The sequence below is a fragment of the Penicillium waksmanii genome (assembly GCF_028829765.1).
Source record: "Penicillium waksmanii strain IBT 27052 chromosome Unknown utg000002l:1.0-3326099.0:1.0-3328782.0, whole genome shotgun sequence".
NCBI lineage: Eukaryota > Fungi > Ascomycota > Eurotiomycetes > Eurotiales > Aspergillaceae > Penicillium > Penicillium waksmanii.
Window position 1 is genome coordinate 803,851 of NW_026643249.1, and position 26,654 is coordinate 830,504.

Genomic DNA, 26,654 nt, shown 5'->3' on the forward strand with positions numbered 1-26,654 from the left:
GGTGACGGCGTACGTACCTCGTGCTCCGCTGTGCCATTCAATTTGTTTATTCGCGATGTGTCCGGCGGTATCATAGCGTCGGATAATTTGAAAAATGGTTTCGCGATTTAATTTGGGCGCTTTCTGGCATAAACCAGATTCCAAGTGTGTGCAGGCACCACTGGCTGTGCCGTGGCTTGCCTAGCAGAAAGGACATTCTATAGATTTTTCACGGTGTAATATTGAATTCAAATGCTGCTCTAGTTTTAGTGTGGTTGTTCCTTTTGGCTTCTTTTCGTTACTTTGTTTGGGGGGGGGGGGTATCCGCATTGGGTAGGAATAGGGTCTATCACCATGCTAGTAGTTCACCGCCCGGTTGGTTTAATCACATACTCGTACTATGATGGACGACAAAAGAAGGTCATTCAGAGGTTGTGGGTAAATGCATACCACAGTACGGAGTACATACTACTTCTAGTAGTGCTAACTAATAACTAATAACGGAGTATTTTCAAAGTTGGCTACGCCCACAAAGGAAGTTTTCCGACTGGAGATGCCGATGGCCAAAATGGCTTCCAAGTTGTGATTAAATCGATTGAGATTGCCTATGCCTGTAGCTAGCTGACTGGCTACGATTGGAAATTAGCTGTTAACAACCATAACAGCACCTGACCATGTCACATGAAATCACACATCCTTAGCGATTTCCTTGTCAGTAGTGACCTCGTGGATCTCAGAGGATTCCTGGAAATCACCAGGCTGAGCCATAGCTGCCTTGCCACCATACCGGTACAGCGAAGGGCATACGAGATTCTTGCGTCGGAGGATGTAAGTTCTGATCCACCAGGGGAGGACTTGGGTCAGCTGGTATTTGGCATGAGTTCGAGTTGGAACGCCAAAAACATAATCCAACTCCTCCAAAGAGCGTTGCTTAGTCTCCGGCATGAATAGGAAGATCAGCACCAGCGCTACAATATTCAACGCGGCATAGAAGCCAAAGGCGCCCTGTGGGGTTAATGCTCGTAGCATGTAAGGGAATGTCAACGAAAGTGCTGCAGCCCAAAAATTGTTGGTAGCCACTGCCCAAGCCATGCCTATTTCACGATGTGAAAGAGGAAATACCTCGGCGGAGTAGGTGAATGGGACGGGCCCCTCTCCTGGAGAATAAAACCCATCGAAAATATAGATGAAGAATGCAATCATCCCCAGATGGGCATTACTGCTGCTAGGAATCCAGTAGCAGAAACCAGCAGCAAGTAATGTCCAGCACATATTTGGAAAAGTGAAGAGCAGGAGGCCACGTCTGCCGAAGGTATCAATCGTCCACACTGCAGGCCATGCGAAAATAAAGTTGATGAGGCCGAATCCCCAAGAAGCGAGGAGAGCATGGATATTATTTGCTCCGGCAAGACTGAAAATGGTTGAGGAATAGAAGGAGATAATGTTGACTATCGTTAATGTAGGTTAGAGTAGTTGATATGAGGTTTGATAAAATGTATGTTGTACTTACTTCCACACATTTGCTGAGCTATCATGACAATCCCTGAAGCCTGAGTGGCACGACGCAGCCGTGGAACTGTGAAGAGCTCCATGAACCGAACGAACATATTGTCCTGCTTCGAGAAACCTGATTGGTGCAGCATTTCCCTCTCAGTTTCAAGTGTCGCATGTATCATGTAGAGATCCCGAGCAGCTTGAAGAGGGCTGTTTCGCAGGCGAAGCAGAGAAGCATAGGCCTGATTGTGCCGTCCCTTGGTCATCAGCCAGCGAGGGGATTCGGGACACCACCAGATTCCAAGAATAAGTGGCACCGCGGGAATGAAAGCAGACCCGAGCTGCAGCCGCCACGATATATCCCCGGTATTTGCAACAATCAAATTTGCGCATGTACCAAGAAAGATACCGAAAGCAGTCCATAGTTGCCACGACATGCACAACCCGCCTCGAATGCTGGTCGGTGCATTCTCTGCAGAATAAACGGGGACCGTGACTTCCTTGAGCCCCATTCCGATACCCAGGAGCACTCGGCAAGCAACAAGTTGACCCCAGTGCTGTGTAAAGGCGGATCCGATGGGAGCACATAGGCTGAAAATTGCTGCAATGAAGATGGTGCCTTTGCGACCGATCAAGTGATTGAGGGGATCGGATAACCAGCCAGCACTAATGTCAAAATATATCAGCCAAGATAATCATAAAGTCTGATTGGCTTTTCTCACAATAAAGCAATGGTGATGTAAGGCGTGGCATTGATAAATCCAACGATCCATTGGTTGCGGTCACAAGTCGCCTTATCAGGGCAATATGGGCTATCGTTTGGGATACCGAAAACACGATCAAAGGTCAAATTTGCACCGTTGGAGCCTAAAATATTATTAGCACCTCCTTCCAAATTAAAATTTAGTTCTTTATATGTACCAGTTTGGTCCCACCCTTGGATGGCCGCAGCAATCGAGTTCAGGATAATGGTGTAGTACAGGGCCCATGGTTGCTTCCAACGACGAGTGACTTCTTCACGGAGAACCACACGGTCTTCTTCGGTAAGTTCAGGGATAGAATCGATTTCAGTCGGAGTTTGACCAGCGAGGGCACCCTTCTGGAGGACCTCAGTGAGAGCAGTCAGGTCATGTTGTGTTGCGTAGTTCTTGACATCGTCCATCAGTTGCGCGCGAGTCAAACCTTCAAGGGGATTCTTAATCCTGAGACTAGGTATCAAAGTTTGCTCAAAATTCAAGAATGCAGGTATAACTTACTCTCCTGTCAGGTTGTTGGTCATGCTGTGTGGACAGCCATGTCAGTAGATCACCGCACCAAGTCACAACATGCTTGTCACTTACCCACCGAGGGCATCCTTGGTGGCCTGAGACGTCATACTAGCTGACCCAGTATTTTGCAGTAGACTGAACCAGAAATAGCGTCGAAGATCGGAGGGAGTATTGGTGGGTTGTGTCGTGGATGTGAAGACAAGAAAGGTGAAAGAAGGCAGGTAACCAATGCAAGAAAAGAGGAAGGTGGGGGAAAAAGGAAAGAGACTGACTGCGCTGGGAAGGGAAGACTTGAAATCGAGTCAGAAACACAAGCGGTATATTCCGCCAACCGATGGCCGTTTGATTCTACTGGAGCATCAGAAGGTATTAGTACTATTTACTAGGCAACGATCAGACATGCTAGGATTTTCATTTCCAGACGGATTCCCGGGAGCTGAATTCAGCGCGGTGGCTGTTTCGTTAATGTTCAGCTACTGCAGTCAGCAATAAAATAAGACTGGTAGAACTTGACCAGGGTGTATTGCACCATTCATCAAGGCTCTATACAAAAAGACGAAAGACGAACTTACAGGACTATGCCCCGCAAAAGGATCATCTGACGGGCTTAGCGCGTGGCTTAAATTATAGCCAATTTAGAAGGGCGGGGAACATGACACCAATCAAAAGCCCGAAATGTATTGAACAAGATATTGCCCAGCCTCTTAAAAAGTAGGGGCGTCTGTTGGTGGCTTCGACACTGCATCGAGTATGCGTTCGGGGCGGGCGAACAATACGAGAAAGCCGGCACACCCATCCAATGAGCGTAGCTAAAAGAGTCCCCAAACAACGATATACTATGCTTGATGACAAAAAAAGAAGCTTACTCAGGCCGCAGGATTCATACTTTGGGGTCTCGTGGAGCGTATGAACCTGACACTGTCTAACAAAATAAAAGCCTTTTGGCCGTAAAATTTAATTCAAGAAAATATTAGTAATGCAGTACAACGAAGTTAGATAAAAGGAAATCATTGTTTCTAAAAGTATACACTAGTTACAGCTGACGATATTGTACTTTGATATAGTCAGCTCTCGGTAAAAAATCCCTTGTGATACGCCGTAACGGATATGCAACTTGAACATAAACATAAACACTACGGCGAGAATAGAGGCTAAGCTTGCAGGAAATTTCTCAAAAGAGTGGCCTTGATGAATAATTTGGACCCTCATGAAGGGTCCTAGGTAAAGAATGCGACTGACCGCTACAGATTCTGCGAATATTCCAATACAATGGGATTTAGATGCTACCGTATGGTACTTAATTAAACACTCCAGAAATTCTGGTGGGACATTGCCAAGAAGAGCCTTTGCTAGAGCAGAAAGGCGGATCTACAAATTCCTAATACTGCTAATGCTCAAAACGAACTTGAAGCAGCGGACCAAGCAAAGGCGAGGGATTTATCATTACTCCAGAACTGGCTTAGCCTGGACAATACTGTTCATCATGGGACTATGACTCAGAAAGGTCGTTTTGTCTCCGAACGCCCGGTAGATTTTTAATAGATCGCTGTCCCCTAACCTAAATTTTCGAATGTTCACTATAAATATTATTCTATTGTTTCTAATGCACTAGTAGAGTAGTATGCTATCCAGGCTGGAAAAGCCAGCGGCCACGCCGCCTTCATTGACCTCCTTTCCTTTGGTTCTCAACAACCAACCTCCTTGATCGTTGTGTAAAACTTTGCCATTCGTTTCCCACAGGATAGTGCCATAAACACCAAGCTCGGAGATAACATTGCCACGGAGAACTTCTCCATCATTCCGCAGGGCGACATTCTCAGCGTTGGAGGCTGGATCGATCAATTCCATTAAAACCCACCCCTTCCAATCCTTCTCAGGAATGGAACGCAAGAAATTGGGGATTTCGGCCTTGTAAATATTATTTCCACCACCCTCCCGTTGGGGTTTGAGGACATGCTTCATAGCCGTCTCGGGATTGAGGGCGAGTTTGCGCCCCTGGCCTTCAGTAGATAGATCATACTGAGGAGCAAATGTTTGTCGCAACCTCGCAATGATGGTGGGGTCGATACCGCCCATAAAGCTGGTGAGGTGGTCTGGTCCTGTAGGCTCAGCAAGAACTTGCTGAATCTTTTTGCAACCAGACAGTTGGTTCAACACCGTCGGGCATTTGATCGCAGCAGAGCGCTCTAAGTGAGTGCGCGCTTCCCAATCACGGCTGGACTTGTATTCGTCCGGTGCGTAGTAGGCTCGGAGATAGACCGTCGTGACTTCAAATGCATTTTCTGGCGAGTGTGGGGGTCGATAGATTAATGGGCGAGAAGAATTTGAGCTTGGAATCAGTGTGTCGTCAATGATTCTATTACTTGGTAGGCGGAAGACAGGAATCTTGTGGACATGCGTAAGGTGTTTTGAGAGCGCCAGCTGGTCAAAGATGTTTCGTTCCCCCTCTTGGACCACAAATAGAACACACAAAGGAAGCGCCGGCGTTGACTTCGAGGGGCCGTAAGCGGTATGAGCAGCAGCCAGTCCACCCGAGAGGGTCTCCACAGCGGTATTTTCCGGTGGTATGTTGGAATCGAACAGAGGATGAGGCGGGTAACTTATCGGAGAACCCGGCGGGGAAGTGAGGAGCTCCGCATGCAACGACCTCACCAAGGCAGACAATCCCCCAAACGAAGAAGAAATTGTGTTAAACTCGATCTGCTTCAGAGACGGTGGGCCTTCAGGAGTGACATGGGCCATGTAGTCGGATCGGAAGAGGCCCAAGGAAAGATCCTGGACATATCCCTCCTTCTTTACTTCTAGGTGTGTTTTCCAAAGATTTGCCACGAAGTCGTCTACATCAACAAGACTGAGTCATAGAGGAAGAGGTTAGCTAAGTGAACATCAAGGGTTTGTTTCTTGTATTCTTACTCTTCAATGATCTTCCCTAGCCACTCCTCGTTGCAAGTGATCGCGGCATAGAGTTGGTTATAGATTGTTTGGAGAGCCGTCGCCTCTTCAAAGCAGGCGGCCGGAAAAGGACTTGGGAAAAGGGTCACCGGGGCATTTGTAGCCAGGACGCGGTTATTATCAGCGCCATCTGGGAGTGCGGTTGGGGCGGGTCGCACAGCGAGTCCATTCTGGATCGCCCAGTTTTTGATTGTGGTAACGAGGTATTCTTGTTGGACCGGCGATAGGTTAGGAGGATATGTAGAATAAATTGAGTCACCCATGATGCTGGAAAAGCTCTAGTAAGCTTCGGTCCGGTTTGTTAGAATAGAAACAAGCTCTGGATGGTATAGAAACATTAAGGAAAGAGAAATATCGAAATCGAATAGAATTGCAATAAGCCCACTTCCGCGAACTCCCCGCGATGACAAATGCAGATGGAGGGGATTTACCCGGCTTACACCGCCTACACCGCCTAAATACTACACACCGCCAACACCGCCCTAACAATGAGCTCTTCATTCACCAGGCAGAATATTTGTCTTGCGCGTCAGCGTTTGCCTTTGCGTTTGCAACAACGATCTTTTATTTTCTGGAGCTAGAATGCACGCCTCCTCGAGCTGCGTGTGTTCTTTCCCCCCTTCCTTTTGCTCGACGCTTAAATAATGTCAGCCCGCTAGCTACCTTCCCGCCCGATTCCCATTCACATTCCCAATTCCGTGTCGGCTCTTCACCTAGTGCTTCTACACTAAGCTCAAGACTTACGTCCTTATCGGGGGCCAGCAACTGGTGAGGTTAACCTTGACCAGTCCTTCTTGAGCTAGGAGCCTCTAGCTAACTTCCGCTCCAGGCCCCCTGAAGAAGCAACTATGGAGTTCACGGACTCAGATCCCGTTGATTGGAATATTGAGGAAGTCGTTAAATTCCTCTGTGATTCCGAGTCTCGCCCATGGGCCGAGGGGTCCAACATCCCGTTCCCAAAGCCAACTGACCTAGCAGCGGCACTGCATGAAAACTTCATTACTGGAGAGGTCCTGCTAGAGGAAGTTGACAAAATTTCCCTGAAAGATGACTTCGGAGTCAAGGCCTTGGGCCATCGATGCGGCATCATGAAGGCGATAGAGTGGCTGCGAATCCGGTCTGCGAAGTACCAAGCCAAAACTCGCCAATCTTCATTACATGGTGTTTTTTCTCCACAATCTGCGTTTTCACCTCAGATTCTGCATTCCAAATCCCCAGGCTCTGCTGCTGCTCCTGCTACTCCTGTTGCTCCTGCCGCTCCTGCACCAGAAGTCCCCCCCCTATCAACTTTTCTGGAGCTGGTGTGCGACCATCGATGACGCCGCAGGGGAAACGCAGAATTGCTCCTCAATTGGTGCGTACATTTGAGAAAAGTGAAACGTCAAAGGAGAACCCGCTGTTGCTTGGGGGACATTTTGACTCGAACAATACAAATACATCCATTTCGACCCTCAACCATCCAACAACCGAAACTCCCCCGTTGAGGCCGGTCAATTCAGTCGAATACCAGCCATCATTTTCTCGGCGGGCAGCTCCGAATAATGATCCGGAACCAGAGATCTCTAAAGAGCCGGACCAGATTCGCGAAAGAGCATCCTCGAGAACGCAGAACTCAAAAACTCCGACAGAAGAAGCATTCCTCAACAGTTTGCTTCAAAGGTACCCCCGGAAGGTGATGACGCCGATCTGCTCCCTCTTTATGGTGATTCTGGATCCGAGGGCCAGTTTGACGAGGAAACTTGGGAGGAGATGCAAATCGAGGCCAAAGAATTACAAGAGCATGCAAATAAACCTACTCCCGCTGAGAAGGCTAGTCTTTCCCGCGAGGAATGTATGGCATTAATCGCACAGCACGTCGCACAGAAAGAAGACCTTTGGAAAGAAAAGCACTTGCCAAAGGAACTTCCAAAAGCTCCAAAACTATGGAACCGCTCACACATGAATGGATCACTTGAGCAAGACAAAAGCGATCTCACAAAGAGAATTTATCTCTATCAGAAACGCCTTGAAAAGCTCAAGGGTGGGCTCTTGGAAGTTGACTCGAAAGACCGTGCCTTTTTCTTGCTGTCATGTGCCACTCTTGACCACACCATTGCTGATATCTGCCTGGATAAATGGATACTCCAGATACTAGAGCTTGAGAATTGCCCGCCTCGTGCCGAACCGCCACCAAGAGTCCCAAAGCCAAAACCCAAAGAGGAGCATTTGGGTGTTAGAGATGATGAAAGCTTGGCCTCTGAAATGGATACAGACCTTGAAAGTTCTTATGAGGAGTCGGAACCCGATGGGTCTGAATCCGAAGAAGATGAAAGTGACTTTATTGAGGTTGACCCCGAGGATGAGCCTGTGCAGGACCTAGTGGACAAACCTCACAGGGGATTACCGTTTACTTTGGACTCGCCTCCACCTGCGGATGAGCAAGTCCCATCGACTGAGCCTGCTCGAAAAAGGCGACGTATCTATGACAATGAAAGTGATGGCGAGATGACCTCTGACACCGGGATATTTTCTGAGGTTCTGCGACGGGGTGACATTGATACTGTTGATTTGACTGAATCCATTTCTATACCGGCCAGTGCCGCTGGCTCAAGGTCAGTCGCAAGTCCTTCAAATCCAGCTCTCTCAGGGACAGTAGAAGGCGCCGCAGATGCCGCAGATCCCGATGAGATGCAAATTGAGACGCCGCCCTTAAACCCAACGCACTCAATTGTTCCGCAAGATGCCGATGTCTCAGATCTTCTGGTTGACAGCACGCCATCCACCCCAGTGCGGAACGTTAGAGTGAAATTGACGATGCCACTGCCTCCTGAACTTCATTCTCACAATTCGCACAAAACCTCCCGTGGCGACAATGAATTTCCCCAAGGACTTTCTAGCATCCCTGAAGATATGATGCTTGGAGTGGATGAGGATGATCTTGAGCTGTTCGATATCGTGAAATCATTGGACTTCGAAAAAATTGCCGATTCAAAGGACCGCGTCCAATTACTGGCTAAATCGATTCTTGGACTGGGCGCGCATGAACCAAAACTGATTCGGAAGTATCTGGATGAATTCATGCTTCCTCAGCTCATGGATCTAGTTCATGAAGCTCTGACGCACATGCAAAACGACCGAGCAAGGTTTCCTGATCAAGATGAGAATGAGAGTCTAGGTATCATGCGTCTCGCGGTACTGTACCACTCTTGGCTTCACTGTATAGGTCTGAGTCGCATTGGACTTGATAAACAACAGGTCAGAGACACGATCTCTCAAATAGAGAAGGAAGAAGCCCAATCCATGTTTTCAACCTTTGTTGAAAGATTGAGCAAATTGTTTAACGCTCACGATTTGTGGGGTTTGCAGAACCCAAAATATTCTCCTGGCTCTCATAGTGCATCTCTCGCAACGTTTGTCACTGGATCCAAATCAAACGCGAAGGCCAAAAACAAAACCAAGTATGCCCCGAGAACACCAAGCAACATGCAAAGAGAAGCCCAAGTGAGACAGGAGAAACAGGAGGCCATGAGGCAGGAAAGAGAAAAACGAGGCCTCGGTAACAGTGACCCAGAAAAACAAGCCGTCAACTTCAAAGAGCCTGCAATCTACTTGCATAGGGAGATCGGAGAGCACGTGAAACCACATCAGCTTGCAGGTATCCAATTCATGTGGCGTGAGTTGATAGAGGCCAAAAAACCCCAGGGTTGTCTCCTTGCCCATGTGATGGGCCTTGGAAAAACAATGCAGGTGTAAGTAATTTTATCGTCCACTGCATATCTCCAGGCATAGCTAATTCGCGGACAGGATATCCCTATTGACCACAATTGCCGATGCAGCGGCGTCAGATGACCCTCAGATCCGTGAACAAGTCCCTGAGAAGTTCCATCGCTCCCAGACTCTGGTTTTATGTCCCTCTGCTGTGGTTCAGAACTGGGCAGAAGAGTTTGCCTTGTGGACCCCGAAAAGACACCATCTCGGCCCAATCTGGGAAATCATGTCTGGAAACAACATGGAGGCCGAAGAAAGATTTCATATCATCAAGGCCTGGGATGAGAGGGGCGGTGTTCTGATAATCAGCTACGATTTGTTCCGCATAATCGTACTCAACAAGTCAACCCGACCGACAAACCGCAACAGTCTCTCTGACGAACAACATGAGTTTACGAAGGAGGCTCTCTTGTCTCGGCCGAATATTGTCGTCGCTGACGAAGCCCACAGGCTCAAAAATGAAAAGTCTGCCATCTCACAGGTAACTTCACGCTTCAAGACCTTGAGCCGCATCGCTATGACAGGGTCGCCATTGGCCAACCACCTTTGGGAGTATTACCAAATGGTCGAGTGGGTTGCACCAGGATATCTTGAAGATGCAGCTTCATTCAAGACAAAGTTTTTGGAACCAATCCAGTCCGGGTCTTATATCGACAGTACCCGTCAACAACAGAGGGAGAGTCTCTGTGCCCTCAAGATTCTCAATGGAATTTTGAAACCCAAGGTTCTTCGAGCGGATACTTCAGTCATCTCATCGGATCTACCCCCCCAAGACCGAATTTGTTATCCGGATTCCCCTCACAGATCTACAGGAAGCAGCTTACAACACTTTCGTATCTACTGCTCAGGTGGGGGACGACGTTGACTCCAAACTGTACACTTGGCTTGCTATTTTGCAGCTTTGCTGTAACCATCCCCAACCGTTCCTGGAGAAACTTGAAGATCGCTCGAAACAACCCGAGGATACCGAAGAGTCTGTTCTCCCTGAATCAATGAAGGAGAGTGGACTCCCAGGAGACTTGTTGTCCAAGATAAATGCTCTTTTCGAGTCCATACCACGAATTGAAGACCCCAGTCTATCGCATCGGGCCACTTTACTCAACAAAATCATTGACGAGTCCACCAAAATTGGAGACAAAGTTCTGATCTTCACCCAAAGTCTCCCGACCATGAACTTCATTAACCTTATGTTGAGTGAACGTCGCCTGAAATTTCAACGAATTTATGGCAACACTACTGCGGTTGAACGCCAAGCTATCACCAAAAGGTTCAACACTGATTCTGATCAGCAGATTCTCTTAATATCCACCAAGGCTGGCGGAGTGGGCCTCAACATGTTTGGAGCTAATCGCGTCGTCATTTTCGACTTTTTGTTCAACCCAATGTGGGAAGAACAGGCAGTTGGACGAGCTTACCGACTCGGCCAGACCAAAACAGTCTTCGTCTATCGATTTGTGGCCGGCGGAACATTTGAGGAAAACATTTTCAACAAAGCAGTGTTCAAAAGACAACTCGCAGTTCGCGTGGTGGATAAGAAGAATGTTGTACGCCAAAGCTCCAAAAACTCACCGATTCTTCTGCATCCGGTGAAGCCGGTGAATAAAAGTGATCATACTGGGATCAAAGGCAAAGACAAAGTTCTTGATGAGATTCTTGCAGGGCCGTACGGAGATATCATTCTGGACGTCTCCGTATCCCACATCCAAGATAACGAAAATGATCGTCTCACCGAGGAAGAAAATCTTCGGGTGGCCAATGAGCTTAAAATGGAGCGCCTGAAACGTTCCAACCCACAAGCTTTTGAAGCAGAAAAAAAGCGAAGACACGATGCCCAAACGGCCCGTGAGATGGCCCAAAGGGCATTCGAGGCGGCTCAAAAGCAGGACATCTACAAGCAGCGCCAGACTGATTTTGTGGCGGCGGTACAAAACCCAGGCTCGTTCCATCCAACGTCTACTCATAGAATACCTGGAGTGCAAGCTGGCCTGGCGTCACGTCCATTCATTCCCCACTCTCCTCACTCATTGTCCCCAGGGATGCAGTATCATTCCGGAGCCGGTCAATCCATGACGGGCGTGACGTCGCACTCATCACCCGCAATGACTCCTTCGTATCACGGGCAGTCCAATCCGAGCTTTGCACAGCCCCCTTACACCCCAAGTTCTGCATCTTCCACGAACTATCCTGGATTTCCACAAGTGCCAACAAATTACACGCCAAGCATGAACCCTCTGCAGCAGGCAAGCCATCTGCAGAACCAGCCAGCCCGGGAATCGGATCATCTGGATTCGAATCGCCTGGCACCTCCTTCGGGGACTCAGTTCCCTACAACTGACGGGAGTGCGGACTTGGTCGAACTTATTGACCTGTCTACTCCTCGCGGAACAGCATCCCCGGTTGCCCAACCCGCTGATGACGGGGATGCGGTCATGGACACGAGTGAGGACGAAGCGTATGAACCCCCACCACCAAACCTCTCGGTATTGGGTCAGTGACGCGCTCCACGGTCCGCAACCAGTTTTGTCTTTTTGTTTTAATTGCCTTGTACACCATGATTACCTCGCGGAAGCCCGCAAAGTGTTTTGTTTGTTTTAATTGTCGTGTACATTATGATACCCACGCCATCGATACCCCCGTCGCGTTTTGGTTGGCTGTCCAACCCCTGCGATCGGCGCGCAATGATTTGCTTCTAGCATTCTTAGTTGAATACAGATCTTCTAGAATTATGACTATTGAAAGCATGGCATATGTAGTATTCCAGAACCCTAGAATAGGTTACCTAGGGTAAGGTAGCTGTAGGTCCCCGCGGACTCTCAGTGGACCTTCCCAAGGTTACCTTAAGGTTCCTAAGGATCCCATACAGGCACTGCTTATCTTCCCCGCAAATTCGCTTATCTTTGACTGCCTCGCCCAACCCCAGCGAAATGAACAAGTTGAAATCTCCCAATTTCACATCCCGCCAACATGCAAAATGGCCGCAATTTCAAGGGCTCGTACCGGATGCTGGACCTGCCGTGCGCGCAGGATAAAATGTGACGGTTAGCATCTCCACATCGACCTTTTGAACCAATCTCCTCACTAAAATCACAATCGCCTAGAAACACATCCTGTCTGCCGTCGCTGTGCGCGCAAAAATAGCCCCTGTGGGTACGGAATACGCCTGATCTGGCACGAAGAATCACTGGCTCGTGGGGTCTGTCATGGGCGGGCGGGGGTATGGTCGAAGCGCAATGACCCTGATCGAGAAAGCGAAAAGAAAAGTACGAGGCAGGGGTTGATCTTGAAAGATGGGGATACACGATTATTAAAACGAGGAAAAAATTGCATGCGGACATGGCATTTTTTGAATACCACCACTCAGGACCTTGAATTTCATTTCGATGGCGACTGGATGAAAAGCAGCAGCGCAGAACAAAAATCACGACATGAATCGCTAGGACTATCGCTAGGCACAATCCCCTGCCATGGAAGATCGAAATTCGACCCTATTCTCATGTCATATTTCGAGCAGACCATTTGCAGCAGTTCTACACTGGTGGATAACGCTCTATATAATCCATATCGCTACCTAATCCTTCCCATGGCTCTCGAGTCTCAAGCTCTCTACCACGCGACTCTCGCCATTGCCGCCAATACGCTAAAATTATCCGATCCAAGATACAGACTCCCTGCATTGGAGCATCATCATCGTGCTTTAAGCCATCTTCGAAATCTTTTGTCGCATGATTCATGGGCAGAGAAAGAACTGGATGAAATGCTCGGACTCGTTCTTATGCTATGTTGGTTCGATGTAGGATCTAATTCTTTTATGCCGAATATTCCAATCGTTTACTGACACAGCCTCAGGTTTCAGATAGCAGCCGGCCTTCATGGGTCACACATTTGACCGGGTTCCAGGATCTGAGCAGAACGCGACAAAGGCGTCCTGGCCGCTCACCTCACAGCCAAGATCTGGCGAGCTTCTTTGACCGCTATTTTGCTTTCCACCTTGTTCTTGCGCGGACTTCATTTCGAATCAACGACTTACCATGTCAGTCACCGCCTCTTCCAGTCAGCTTACTTGGAAACTCCGACACGATTGACCCATACATGGGATTCAGCCATTCGCTGCTTCTCTTGATCAACCAAATTGCTGAACTAGCATGGAACCATGCCGACGACCGAAAATGTACCCTCAGCACAGCAGCGTCGAGACTAAGAAAAAGTCTCGAAGGGCTTGATCAAATCCTACCATCGCAGTGTGATGATCCAAACACAGAGTGCGCTGCAATCGCCGAAGCAAATAGATTGGGAGCTCTCCTTCTTCTACAAGAAATCTGTTCTACAAAATCGGCCTCAACAAACAATCTACGTCAACAGCCAACCGGAACACAAGAAAAGACTCATTATGTCAAATTAATTCTGAATCTGATGCTGGAGAAAAAAGCAAACATGATGCGGACCGCTGTACTGCCGCTATGGCCCCTCTTCTTAGCAGGATGCTGTGCTTCCGGGGAAGAGGAAAGGATCACAGTGATGCAATTTTTTGATGAGGTAGAAGGCATTCATCGCTTCGGGGTATGTACCTGCTGCAGTATACCCGTTCCCGAAAGAAAATGACTGATTATTTTAGAATGTCGCACCTGCTATGGAAGTCATTGAAATGGTTTGGAGACAGCAGGATCTGTCTGTACAAGACGAAAGGAAGCGCCAAAGGAGTGTAATTGCGAACGAGGGACACAACGAGACGCAGAAATTTCGGTTTCCCTGGGAGCACGCAATGTTAATGTTAGGAGATTGGAAGATTAGCTTAACCTGACTGGTTTTGGCTTTAGCTATTTGAGCTTACTCTATCTTAATTCATGTAATTATTTGAGCTAGGAAAATGACTCGATTTGTTCCGTGATAGTGCCTTTCTAATACCGTTACAGCTCAGCGGTGAAGTCCTCCATTTAGACCAAAGAGTAGAATGTTCAAGCAAATTAACCATCCAGTAAATATTGGAAAAGATGGCCGGATCGATGTCATGTAATGAGGCACATAACCAGGCGGCCGCGTGCGCGTTTTTAGATAGCCCTAGGTTTGCCTCGTCTTCTTTTATAAGCGCGGTCGCCAATACTACATGTCTTTTCTCATCGCCTTGGGCTCTTGAATAGGTAATAAATCGTACATTCATATCTAATATAGCATCTAGCTAGAAGAGTTATCGGCACAAGACCAGGCCGCCGAGCCACCCGTCTCATTGTAGCTCTTAATAATGCTAACAACCGATCCGTAAGTACCTCCGATCATCAAGAAGGTTCCGGCGATGATGACAAAGGCGCACCAGGCGACCATGGCATACCACCGGGCTGATCTGTGAACATTGCCCTTGCTCCAGTTGTCGTACAGCCACATGCCGGCCATTGGCTGGAAGCACATGGGAGTTCCAAGCAAGGCGCCAACAAGGGAGACAAGGTCGCTGAAGACAGGGATGGCGCTGGCGATGATGTAGGCAGCCAGACCGACGCCGAAAGTACATGAGAGCCAGACGACCCAGTGGGTTAGGGTGTTGGATGTGAGGTGGCGGGAACCTTGGAGGATACGGACGAAAATGTATTTACCGGTGATCTGGGAGGTGATTAGTTGAGGTCGAGAGGTAAGGGGGGTCAAAGTGTGTAAGGTAGACTCACGTGGATGAAAAGTAGAGTACTGGCTAGCAGACCAGGAAGAGCAAATCCATAGCTGACCTTCTTCACCATCGGACCGGCAGAGCCAAGGGCGGGAGAGGAGACGTATGATCCGCAGTAATAGTAGATAACGATTCCAATAGCAAGGTAGAAGACAGTCACGACGGATTGGCAGAGAATCAAGGCTTTGTTGAAATGCTTAGGCTCGCGCATCTCAGATGCAAGGGAGAAGAAAGCCGGGGTGCCGGCATAAGCGAAGACGATGGTTGATACGGCGGTGATGGCATCAGTGAAGGAAGGGTTGGCGACAATCTTGTAGTCGGGAACCCAAACGGCATCTTTAGGCGCGGCAGCTGGGCGATCTTGAATGCCCACGGCGACGGTAACGATCAAGACTGGAGAGATATCATGTTAGATTCCGTGTTTGATACATTGAAATCAGCAGGGGAAAAGGATAAGGGGAGAGCTTACTCGACGTGAGGATACAAACTAGACCTAGCCAGGCGATCCACGAGATGCGCCCGAGAGTCTGGATGCTTCCCAGGATAAAACACACGATAAAGGCGATGACCACATAGACGGCGGTACAGACGGCGTGGGAGGAGATGGCGTTGAGACTGATGGAGATGCCCAGCATTCCCGAACCAGCCACGAAGATCCACCCTGTATCAAATCACCAAAATTAGGAAACTTTTCCCAACCGAAATAGGCATCGAATCCCACACTTACAGAGACAAAAGGCAGTTCCCAGAACAATTCGCCCCGCCTTGCCAAATAGCAACTCTCCCACATCGTCAATACCGTAGACTTCACGATGTCGTAGTTTGAAGGTACCGATAATGAAATCGGACCATGTTGTGATTCCCGCAATGGCGCAGAGAACGATCACACCGGGTATAACTCCTAAGGAGTTGAAGGCGACGGGGATAGAGAGAACACCCAGTCCGATTTGGGTTTTCATCATGAGGACCGAGGTACCTAACCATCCGACCTATTGCGATTCAGAAATAGTGTTAGCGACTGATGATCAAAAGGGGGGAAAGATAAATAGGAAAAAAATCAAGCATGACATACATTTCGATAATTAGGCCCTTCGCCAGTTATTTCACCGAAGACAGCATCGTGAGCGCCTTCTTGGACCTCGCCTAGATGGGTGGGAACCGGCTCTAGAGGCTCATCGAAATTTTTCTTTTCGTCTAACATGATTGCCAAGGCATATGATTTAAACGGGATTAAAAAAGAAGAAGAAGAAAAAACAACAAGAATCGGAATGAAGAGGATCGATTGAAGAGAAGGTCTGACTGAGAAGAAAAAGAGAATTGGGGGAGGGTTGAAGTAACATATTTCAATGATTCTCAGGTTCCATAACCTTGCCTTGCAGGAGGGGACTAGACCTAGTTAGGAATAGTCTAGGACTGGGTCAGTCCACGGTTTCAATGTGCAGGATGGCCTTAATGGGGGAAAGTAAAGGGAAGATCCAATAAGAAGGTTGGTTGCACCGGGAAGGGAGCCGGTTGTGGTTAATTGGTTATCTTAGTCTCTTGAGTTCTTTAGGGTTAGTGTTATCTTGGTACTGCCGCCCGCCCAGATAAGCCCCAGCCTTTTACGGCAGGGAGTCAGTCTTATCTCGACTGATTGGGGCTGACATGTTTTGCATACACTTTGGTGCCTCTTTTGCTTGTTTTTTCCTCCCTCCCTCTCTCTCTTTCACTTCCCTTTGTCCCCTTTGTTTTCTTTTCTTTTCGCTTCTTCTCTCTCCCTCTCTCTAACTCGTGTTACTGTGGGTCAACCTCCCCCCAGATTTCCCCGATTTTGCCTCCCCGCATTCCAGCCAACGGACCGTCCAGCAAACCCACTTTTTTGAGTGTGGGGAACCCTCCATTCTTACGTCGCCCCCTAAAATCCCTCAATCACCTCGGGCCATTCCACCCTGATGTGCAACACCATTCTGTGAGGCCATCGTCCTTTAGGAAGGTGGCCTCCACTTTACTACGGGGGTGCCACCACAACTTGCCATCATTAGCCTGTTAAGTCCACTCTGGTGCGCCCGCCCCCCCCCCCCCCAGTCCCAAGTCCTTCGATAGGCATCACTTTCCCACCGCTGAAGCTTGCCCATTCGCCATATACCACGGCCCGTCTGGCAGGGGGCTATGTACAACGAAAGAGAGGCTTTTTGGCCGGCTAGTCAATACCGCTCGGAATACATGACGGCATGACAACATGACTGAATCTCAATGGTCATTTCTTTCCGAAGGCAGGTGATGGTCATCCCAAAGAACACAAATGACACGGTTGCCGTTGCCCCGACCCAAGCGAGATGCTCAGACGTTTGTTGTGATGCCCAATGCACTCCACTGAGCGACAAGCCACGGTCAAACCGATCGTGAGACATCATTCGGGTTTCCTCCTTCCGCCCAGAAATTCCGCCCCTCTTCTCCCCCCGATGTTGTCAAGGGGACTCTCAGCAAATGCGGACACCGGCCGATGTAGCACAATCGTGCCGCCGTCTCCATCTCGTGCATGACGTTCCTGATGCACATCACATCAGACGGTCCACACGTGCAAAGTGGACAAACCCACCATAATGTATCCGTAGTCTACTCCGTACACTCCATCCTTTACCTCGTACATACCTACAACCTTGATGTGCGGAGATCTGGCCAGACACTTTTCCGCTGAACCCCATCCCCAGTGCGGCTGGAAAAAATTGGGGTACAACGCCTCGCGGGAGTTAAACTCGCACGCCTCTTCAGATCCTCTTGGTGGCTGATCACGCCACAAATCTGATTCGTCTCGGCGCATGTTTGACTCGGCGTCATCGACTAATTGGCCAATCCCCACCCCTTTGCCCCCCTACCGTCTCGCCTCGCTCACTAAACCTTTCAGGGGTAGTTAGTCACTGAGCCAGATGGTCCTTAACTAGTTACCTGATCCATAGTTGCCCAGCCTCTCGGCGTGGCGAGTGAGTAAACGTAAACTTTACCGCTCCCGGTCGGAATCGACTGACTGAGTTGGCCCGTTGGGGCACGAGTATATTCTAAGTTCATCTTAGAGTACGAGATCTTCCCGAACCCTTCTTTCTCGTCCAACTCTTTTCATAAATACCCCCTGCTCCGGGAAGGGAGCCGGTCCGTCTGGTTTCTGGACCGGCTGGCCCGTTCGGTGATCCGATGGGCTCACCTTCGATCTTTTGCCTCTTTTCTTCCCCCTTGTAGTGTTTTTAGTCGTCTCTTTATAAATAGGCGGACCGTGCCGGGTAGGATCATGCCAATGGACCGTGTGGCCGGCCTTGTTTCTAGGCTTTCGAGAAAGGCAGGCAGAAAGAGAGTATGGACGCCACTAAACCCTAACGGAGAAGCCTTCCTATTTTCATGAGTATATACTATCAAGGTAAGATAGGAAGGCGAAATGGAATGAGTGAATTTCTCGATCTCTGAATCTCTTTTTTGTTGAGTGATACGCAAGTGTTTTGAGTTTCTGGGCGAGATTGCCCCGTTTCGGCCCTTTGCCCTTCGCCCCCTATTTGGACCGTCCATGGTGGATTCCGTTGATAATCGTTTCGTATTATGATTAGAAGACTGACCGTACTCCGTAAAGGGTGTTATCTCTTTTTTGATGCACTGGGAAGACCTATAGCCCATGCATGCAACTTGGGGGCAGGATGGATGCCCGAGGCCAAATGCCATTGGTTTTCTCACCAACCTTACAATCAAGAGCCTACTAGTACATTGCAGACTGGCAGTATAACACCCATTCAAAGCAAAACCTTTAGATTATTTTCGTGACTTGTGAGTCTAAGAATACACAGAAAAGAAATCCCGGAACCACCCTACCCTACCCTACCCTACCCTAAGAATCGAAATGCAGAAGATTGGGTATCAGAAACACTCCACGCTGGCATAACTGCCACCAGACGCCCCATAGTCACCACCGATAGAAACCCTCGAACGCCCTCTCGATGTGATCACACCAGCAAGTTCTCCAGATCAGCCACACGTGTAGCTCTATCCTCGGCCTTCTTCTTGCCAGTTTCGCGGAACGCGGCCGACATCAAGGCACGCTTGCGCTCCTGTACCTGTATCACACGTTCTTCGACACTGTCCTCCATTACCAATCGCCACACCGTCGTCTCTCGCTTTTGTCCCAGGCGGTAGACTCGGTCAACTGCCTGGTCTTCGATTGCTGGGGCCCACCAGCTGTCGCATAGAATGGCTTGATTCGCAGCAACGAGGTTGAGACCGACACTGCATACATTGAGACTTGCGAGAAGAACGACACAGGAAGGATCGTTGGAAAACACATTGATGGAGTTGTCTCGCTTGATGGAAGGCATGCTGCCATCGATTCGGACGAATCTGATCCCACGCTGCTCCAGTTGAGGTTCGATGAGATTGAGGAAAGAAGTCCATTGGCTGAAGACCACCGTTTTCGTACCAGGTGCCTGTCCCTTTGCAGTCAACACTTTGATAAGCGCTTCAATCTTACTGCTTGGTTGGTTGGGATCTGCAACGGCGTTCGAGGAATCTTCGCCTAGCTCAACGGCGGGGGATACCAAGATTGTATTGTCTTTCAGATCGGCCCGGCACAGTGGACACTTGTGCTGGCGCTCGATGACTTGTTCAATGCAGCCACGGCAGAATGAGTGAGCACATGCGGTTATGACGGGCTCTTCCAGGTTGTCCAAGCAGATGGCGCACACTTCTTGGCTTTCGATTTGAAGCTGAAGCATATCGCGCAAGGCCGCAATGTTCTCATCTGTAAGAGGCACAACCTTATTCTGCTCCAGCGTGTTCATAAGGGCATCAATTCGATCTTTGCAGAGAGCCCAGTGGTTGCAAACCTGACGGAGACGTAGAAGCACCTCCAGAAGGTGCGAATAGGTGCCTTGCTTGTCCTTGAATTCCATCAGTGCGCCCTTGGCTTCCTTTTGTAAAGCGCCATATTTTTCCTGCTCGTGGGGATGGAATTTGACTCGAAGAATTCGGGATGTCATCTCCGGGAGGCGAATGTCCACAAACTTCATGGTTTTGGTACGACGAAGACAGACCGTTGCCATAAGGGCCTCGAGAAGCAGACGTGCCTCGGGCATGCCGCTCATTAGGGGGCGGATCAATACACTGTTGAACACGCTGAAATCGTCCAGTCCACCGGATAGCTTCAAAAAGCGGATCTGCGAGTAAAGATCCTTAAGAGTGTTGATGATCGGCGTTCCAGTCAAAGTCCAACGGGAGTCCACACGCAGGCCGCACGCTGCAAGCGATGCCTTGCTTCGGGGGTTGCGGATCGTGTGGCCTTCATCGAGAACCACGCGGCGCCAGTGAAGAGAAAAGATACCTTTAGCAGGTGGCTTTTTGGCATCCGCTTTGAATTCCATGGAGAGTGCACCGTAGCTTGTGATCACAACGTCGTAGTTCGCCAGGTTCCCAGCTTCCTTTTTGCCAGTGCCATGGTAAATCAGAACACTTGGCGCATTCTCACTTCGGGTGTGGTCGTGAATTTGGTTCCTCCAGTTGCTCATCACCCCGACAGGAGCGATGATCAAAGTTGTCTTACTAGACTTGGGGTTTAGTGGTTTCGGGTTGGCTAAAATAAGCGAGATAATCTGGATTGTCTTGCCGAGACCCATGTCATCGGCTAGAATACCACCACTGGCCAGCGGTGGCGCCGTGGTGGTCGAGAAGTTGGTCGCAATGTTGGTGAAGTTGTTCGCATCACGCTTCCATAGCTGTACAATAGCATCCGATCCAGGAGCTGGCAAGGTAGGCGATTCATGGTTGATCATCCATGCCAATCCTTGTCGCTGATATGGAAGCAATGTCGTAGAGAGGGCTGTTGGCGTGTCTGCCATTGGCATCTTAGCCAGGTCAAGCTCCTTCTGTCCAAATGTTTCCACGACCTGGCCGATCTCTCTTGGGTTGAAGAACTTGCTCTGGCTGAACAGTTCCTCGAGGCTTTCTTCGCCTTCACCGACTCCTCCCGGAGTTGATAGATTGGCAAATTGCGAGTCTTCGTTGGCCTGCCAGCCTTGTGCAGCTTTACTGAGGGCCATGGCACGAGCCTTCTTCGCTTCCTCTTTCCGTTCTTTTTCTAGTTGCTTCTCTCGCTTCTTCTTTTCGCGCTCTGCGAGGTCAGTTCCGCGAGGTATCAGATTATCCAGCTTCAATTGCATTTTCAAGTCCGGTGCCACGGTGGGGTCATCGGGGCCGTAGATCTTCAAATTCATCGGACAGGTGTAAGCCCCGATGGTACCGGTAAGCACAGCCTCTACAACAATCTTCTTGGGGTCCTATATCCTTGTGAATAAAGGAATTGATTTCCGTTGTCTGTTTTGTTGCGTTCAACCTACCATGTACTTTGCAAGCTTTTCAGCCACTCCTCGTCCGATATGGCCGATCTGAGCACCCATGACATTGTCGACACGGATGGCATTGCGGTCATAGGGGTTTGTAGGTTCTCGTTTCAAGACAACATGCTCACCCTTAGTAGCATGCCCTCGGTAGAAGCGTACACCCACAATTGAAGTGGGACAAATACCTATCCGGATACTTTAGTTCTGTCCCAGTGATTATAATGCATGATAATAGGGGATATTTGGACCATGGCGTACCATAAATCTCAAAGTTGGATGTAGCTGTATCATCTTGGCTGTCTTGCACGACTTCTTCTGCGGCAGCATCCTCTTCGTCGGCACCGGCCACCTGTGTCAGGGGGATATAGTCCGCGGTCAGGTCGATATAGTCTGCCGGTGGGTCAACCTTCTGACCAGTGCTAGAATCAGATGGTGTTGAGAATGAACTTTTCCGGCTGGCTTGAGACACGCGATCTGATCCTTCTTCAAGCCCAGCCACCGTCAATCCAGCTGCATCGGCATTGCGTTTGCTAGTTCGCCGGGGCATGATCGACGTATTTTACACACGCGGTGAGAAATCTTGTCCGATAATGAACTCGAGCCGAAGCTCAAGTGAAGCTGAAGAGTAAAATTGATAACTAAACATCAATCCAGGAAATTGAATAATTAGAGGATGAGGGGACGATCAGGAGATTCCACTAGAGATGTGGACGTGAATATGTGGAGGTGACGGAATCGGCTAGTCCCAATCAGGAAGCCTCGTGTGTCGCGAAACACGTGGTCATGTGATTCTCACTCCCCATTGATGCAGCCTCGATGGCGACAAAGCAACTTCTTACTCAGGAATTTGAACATTTCTCTGGATTCCATCTTGGGTGTTGGCGTCACTTTCAATCATAAAATTCAGTCGCGGTTTTTACATTCTTTGCCATCGACGAATGAGTCCATATTGCTTATCTGCTTAGCGCTTCCCAAGGGAGTCAAGCTACCGTGCTAGTGGCGCATTATCCGTATGGCTGATCCACGTAATGGTTCCTATAGGGATCTTGTCCGACAGCATGGGGTGGAACTCGAGGCACTACTGCAACAGGGAATTTTCAAGCCGGTTTTCCTCTATCAAGCTGTGATCTTCAGCCTTCTACCATTGCTTGGTCTGATTGTACCCCGCCACCGGGGCGGCAGATATATTCGATCCGCCATCTTTGCCCTAAGCTTGGGTATTGCCCTTCAGATTCTTCAAAGCCGCCGCGCTCACTTGGGTGGCAATGGCTACATGATTGGACTTATCGCCGCATGGTCACTCATATGGAGTGCCGGAATATTAGTATTCACCGACATCGAGAAGGATTTTCAACGCATTGAACGCACGACTACTGCCGAGAGTGGATCAACAAAGGTGGCGACTTTGAATACATCTGCGCATGTCCAGTCCAAGCCCAAGGACAAAGACAGGGAACGGGAGATGTTCCAATGGCAGCCCTATCCTCGTAATCTATCCCATCGTCTTGGGTGGTGCGCAGGTTTGCTCTTCAACTTGCGAGGACCCGAGTGGAACTGGCGGGCTCCTCATCTTAGGACCACTTCCTCGGTCCGTGCATTCCCAACTACATACTGGATTTGGCTCCAATAAATTCAAGTTCCAGGCAGAGAATGATTCTACATATCCCAGTGCGAACCGTCGTCTCAGACATGCGTTCCGCACATTTCTGGTATCTTACCTCCTTCTGGACTGTTTGAAAGCGGTCATGATGCGAGACCCCTTCTTTCGAGGATCGGCCATTACATATTCACCACCGTTTCCACTCTCCTATTTCGAGCAATTTCCTATTCTTATTCGTTTCTACCATGTTTTTATCAGCGCTATGGGCGTTTATGTTGCCTTGAACTTTGTAACCTCATTGAGCCCCATTGTTTTCCTTGGGCTGTCTCTTGCTTTCCCCAACGCATCCAGAAAACTGGCGGCATCTCCCCTTGATGCATCTTGGCTATATGCAGACTCCTTTGGGCCATTTCTTGAGCCTCTTCTAGACCACGGACTCGCTGGCTGCTGGGGACGTTGGTGGCACCAGCTCTTCCGCCACGGTTTCACAATGACCGCTGGATGGATTTTGTCACTTCTTCCAACTAATTTGGCACAGAATGTGCAGCTAAAACGCATCATTCATATCGTCGTTTCGTTCTCGCTTAGTGGTTTCATACATGCCTGTGGCAGCTATACCCAGTTCACTGCTACCCGTCCCTTCTCCGGGCCATTCCTGTTCTTTTTTATGCAAAGCGTCGGAGTCATTGGGGAATATATTTTCAAGACGGTGGTTTTTCCGAAGCTCTCGCTTCCTACACCCCCGAAAAATCTTCGGAGGGCTGGAAATGCAATTTTTGTTTTATCCTGGTTGTTGTTTTCAGGAGCCCGCATAGCAGACGACTTTGCCAGGGGTGGATTGTGGTTAATAGAGCCCATTCCACTGAGCCCACTTCGTGGATTGGGACTTGCCAAAGGCTCGGGCTGGTGGTGCTGGGAAGGGGCGTGGTTTCGTTACTGGAGCGATGGTACATATTGGGGCAGTGGAATTCGAGTGCTATAAAGGTCCTAGACAATATATATTCGGGCTTTTCGGTCTATTCAAGTTTTGATCAAACTCCAGGTCTATAAGAAACGTGTTCAAGGTTCAAGGAAACATCATAAACGGGGCCTTGGAGGTACATCGTCCAAAAATATTTTCGCAGAGAGATATATACATTTACAGATTACTTAGCCTTCCATGGCGACATCGTCGTCTTCATCTTCATCTGTATCGGAGTCCATGTTCAAGGTGGGTAGCTCACCATCACTCTCATCGTCAGCCGGATCCGCAGCAGACTGTGAGGTTGTTGAAACGGTTGAGACCTGGGTCTTGAACTGAGGCTGCTCATGCGAAGAAGTAGACACTTGGGTAACGGTAACGGGCTGCGTCTGTCCAGAAGGCGATTCGGCGGAGTCAGCGGTGACAGTTGTCTCAAATCGCGCCTTTTTAGCCTGCACTGGTTGCTTCTCAGATTCCACAGCGAATCCAGTCGATTGGAGGGTTGATTCCTCGGCATATGTGCGTTTGTGCACTGATGGGACTGCTGGTGTCGGCTCAGGTTTGGGAGCCTCAACGCGGGGAGCCTTCAGAAACTCGGAGGTTGAAGGCGTGGCATCAAAGGTTTCAGTGTCCATCTCCTCGGCTTCCTCGTCTTCTTCATTCTCAGCGTATGCATCAAGTTCCAGCGCAGTCATCAGGACTGGCATTCTGGGGCGCACCAGAGCCTCGACCTCCATTTGATCGGAATAGCTGCGAACCAAGAACGGCATGAGGCTAGCGCCAGCCCCGCGACCCTTGGCGGCTGGGATTGGGTTGAGAACGCTGGCAAGCATCGCGTCCTTATCCGCAGTCAAGATGATCGTACGGTCAATCTCAGCCCGAAGTGACGCCGCAAGAAGCTCGGACGGAACGGACGCAAGGGCGGCCTGGAGCAGATTAGAGGCAGTCTTTTCGATCTTCGACAAGCTGGAACCAGGAGAAACTTGAAGGGTAATAAGGTTGGGGTTCAGGAAAGAGTCGGCATTTGTCGTTCCTGGGCCAGCCTTCGACTTCGATTTGGAATCAGATTGGGACTTGGCTTGCGAGCCAGATTCCCCAGATGTGGGGAGAAGGTCATGGCAGCAGGAGCGCAGAACATTGGCAATGGAAGATACGCTCTGCTTCGGCATGGCAGGCCCGTTCACAGACACCAAGGACTGGAGCAAGTCATAAGTAGTTGAGCGAACATCCTTGCTAAACCTTTCGTGTCGGAAGACCCAATTGGCTTGCTCCAACATAGACTGCGTGATAGAAGTAGTGCTAGTCTCGAGAACGTTAACAACCTGTGCAAGCAGCTCCATGGCACCAATATGGATGCGAGGCAGCTCGGCCCAGAGTTGTTCTCGCTCCTCCCGGCTAATCTCGGGGTTGGCCTGCGCGCCATTGGAGGATTGACCGTTTGCCGGAACAATCACCGAAGTTAGTCTCGATGTCAAATCGAGAATTGAGCCCAAGGGGAGAGCCACACTAGATGTGGATGGCATGGAGATAAATCCAGAGAGAATTCTCAGAAGTGTGATGATCCTGTCAGTTCCAGTGTGAATGCCCTTCCAACTCGGCAATCCAAGAGCATCAGGACGATCGTTGCCGGCCTCTTTGCTATAGTTCTGTTTTGTTGGAACCAAGGACCCGTCTACAGACTCCCATTGTTCCACCACGGCGCGGAAAACGTGATCCACTGCGTTGTGGATCGACACAACTGTGGAGCGGCAGTCATTGCTCCAGCCAGAGCTAGATTTATCCTTGGGTGCGCATTTATAGAGCGAAGCAAACAGCTGCTCTGCGACGTCAACCACTGGCTCTGGGTAATACGCAGGCGAGGAGGCACCAAGGATCTCCGTGAGGAGGGTGCGAAGCTGGGTACCGAAGGGACGGAAAATAGTCGGGTGACGAGGAACCAATTCCAAGATCGCATGGAGAACAATTTCCAAAAAGGGTGTGTTGGGCTTGGGTTTCCGGCTCGATCCAGAGGGCAGTTTCACAATTGTTGAGACGAGGTTCAAGGCAGCAGTAACAAACGCTGGCAGGTGAGGGGTTGTAATCTCTCGAACAAGAGTCGGATACTGGTAGGTGAGGTGGAAGATGCGAGTCAACGTAATGATGCACATCTTTCTCGTGGAGATCGGATCTGGTTTCTAAAAAGAAAAGGAAAAGATAGGAATTAGCCAATTGAACCAGCAATAGTCGAGATCGCATATCATGTTATTACATACTGCCAGAATGCCAATCAAGCCACGAACAATGGGCTCATATCCTCGCAGGATTTCCCATTGTCCCGCTTCAACAGTTGCCTTCACCAAGACCACCGCGGTCCATCGGCCCTCGACAGTGCGATCCTGCAGCAGACTTGCCAGGCGGGTCTTCAATTTGTGAATTTGGACAGCATTATCGGAATCGGATTTGCCAGGCTTTTGATTTTGGGGGGGCAGACAGCAGTTCTGCGCAATCACCCAGAGAAGTCGCAAGAAACGAGGCTATAGAGGGCAATTGGTCGACAGGGGTGGCGGTCAGGCGGTGCGTAATGGCACGCAAAGTAGTGGAGGTCATTGCACTGGGCAGCTGTGAAATCACAGCGACAGTGACTGTATAGGAAGGCGAAGTGCAAGTGTCAGCGCAA

The 26,654-nt window shown here is 49.4% G+C and overlaps 8 protein-coding genes across 8 annotated transcripts; 3 read left to right on the forward strand and 5 right to left on the reverse strand.

The window, feature by feature from the left end:
• Positions 1–666: 666 nt before the first annotated feature.
• N7481_001976 (sugar porter family MFS transporter) lies at positions 667–2,848 on the reverse strand (the record flags this gene model as incomplete). Its single annotated transcript, XM_057261195.1, has 6 exons — positions 667–1,427; positions 1,490–2,139; positions 2,196–2,340; positions 2,395–2,675; positions 2,730–2,753; positions 2,814–2,848. The coding sequence occupies 6 exons, from the start codon at positions 2,846–2,848 to the stop codon at positions 667–669; spliced, it is 1,896 nt and encodes a 631-aa protein (XP_057126127.1).
• Positions 2,849–4,349: 1,501 nt separating this feature from the next.
• On the reverse strand, positions 4,350–5,956 carry N7481_001977 (glutathione synthase; the record flags this gene model as incomplete). The annotated part of the gene is made up of 2 exons (XM_057261196.1): positions 4,350–5,592; positions 5,655–5,956. The coding sequence occupies 2 exons, from the start codon at positions 5,954–5,956 to the stop codon at positions 4,350–4,352; spliced, it is 1,545 nt and encodes a 514-aa protein (XP_057126128.1).
• A 585-nt stretch (positions 5,957–6,541) lies between these two features.
• Positions 6,542–11,935, forward strand: N7481_001978 (putative SNF2 family helicase/ATPase; the record flags this gene model as incomplete). The annotated part of the gene is made up of 5 exons (XM_057261197.1): positions 6,542–6,810; positions 7,262–8,864; positions 8,928–9,421; positions 9,477–10,164; positions 10,214–11,935. 5 exons carry the CDS (start codon positions 6,542–6,544, stop codon positions 11,933–11,935), a joined length of 4,776 nt encoding a protein of 1,591 aa, XP_057126129.1.
• Positions 11,936–12,765: 830 nt separating this feature from the next.
• On the forward strand, positions 12,766–14,238 carry N7481_001979 (fungal specific transcription factor domain-containing protein; the record flags this gene model as incomplete). Its single annotated transcript, XM_057261198.1, has 3 exons — positions 12,766–13,230; positions 13,287–13,997; positions 14,053–14,238. 3 exons carry the CDS (start codon positions 12,766–12,768, stop codon positions 14,236–14,238), a joined length of 1,362 nt encoding a protein of 453 aa, XP_057126130.1.
• Positions 14,239–14,609: 371 nt separating this feature from the next.
• Positions 14,610–16,291, reverse strand: N7481_001980 (uncharacterized protein; the record flags this gene model as incomplete). Its single annotated transcript, XM_057261199.1, has 5 exons — positions 14,610–15,029; positions 15,092–15,483; positions 15,560–15,751; positions 15,818–16,079; positions 16,163–16,291. 5 exons carry the CDS (start codon positions 16,289–16,291, stop codon positions 14,610–14,612), a joined length of 1,395 nt encoding a protein of 464 aa, XP_057126131.1.
• Positions 16,292–19,052: 2,761 nt separating this feature from the next.
• On the reverse strand, positions 19,053–21,984 carry N7481_001981 (DEAD/DEAH box helicase; the record flags this gene model as incomplete). Its single annotated transcript, XM_057261200.1, has 3 exons — positions 19,053–21,374; positions 21,435–21,622; positions 21,696–21,984. 3 exons carry the CDS (start codon positions 21,982–21,984, stop codon positions 19,053–19,055), a joined length of 2,799 nt encoding a protein of 932 aa, XP_057126132.1.
• A 465-nt stretch (positions 21,985–22,449) lies between these two features.
• On the forward strand, positions 22,450–24,019 carry N7481_001982 (wax synthase family protein; the record flags this gene model as incomplete). Its single annotated transcript, XM_057261201.1, has 2 exons — positions 22,450–23,025; positions 23,081–24,019. The coding sequence occupies 2 exons, from the start codon at positions 22,450–22,452 to the stop codon at positions 24,017–24,019; spliced, it is 1,515 nt and encodes a 504-aa protein (XP_057126133.1).
• A 167-nt stretch (positions 24,020–24,186) lies between these two features.
• Positions 24,187–26,584, reverse strand: N7481_001983 (RIX1/PELP1 family protein; the record flags this gene model as incomplete). Its single annotated transcript, XM_057261202.1, has 3 exons — positions 24,187–26,172; positions 26,251–26,511; positions 26,534–26,584. The coding sequence occupies 3 exons, from the start codon at positions 26,582–26,584 to the stop codon at positions 24,187–24,189; spliced, it is 2,298 nt and encodes a 765-aa protein (XP_057126134.1).
• Between the last annotated feature and the right edge of the window lie 70 nt (positions 26,585–26,654).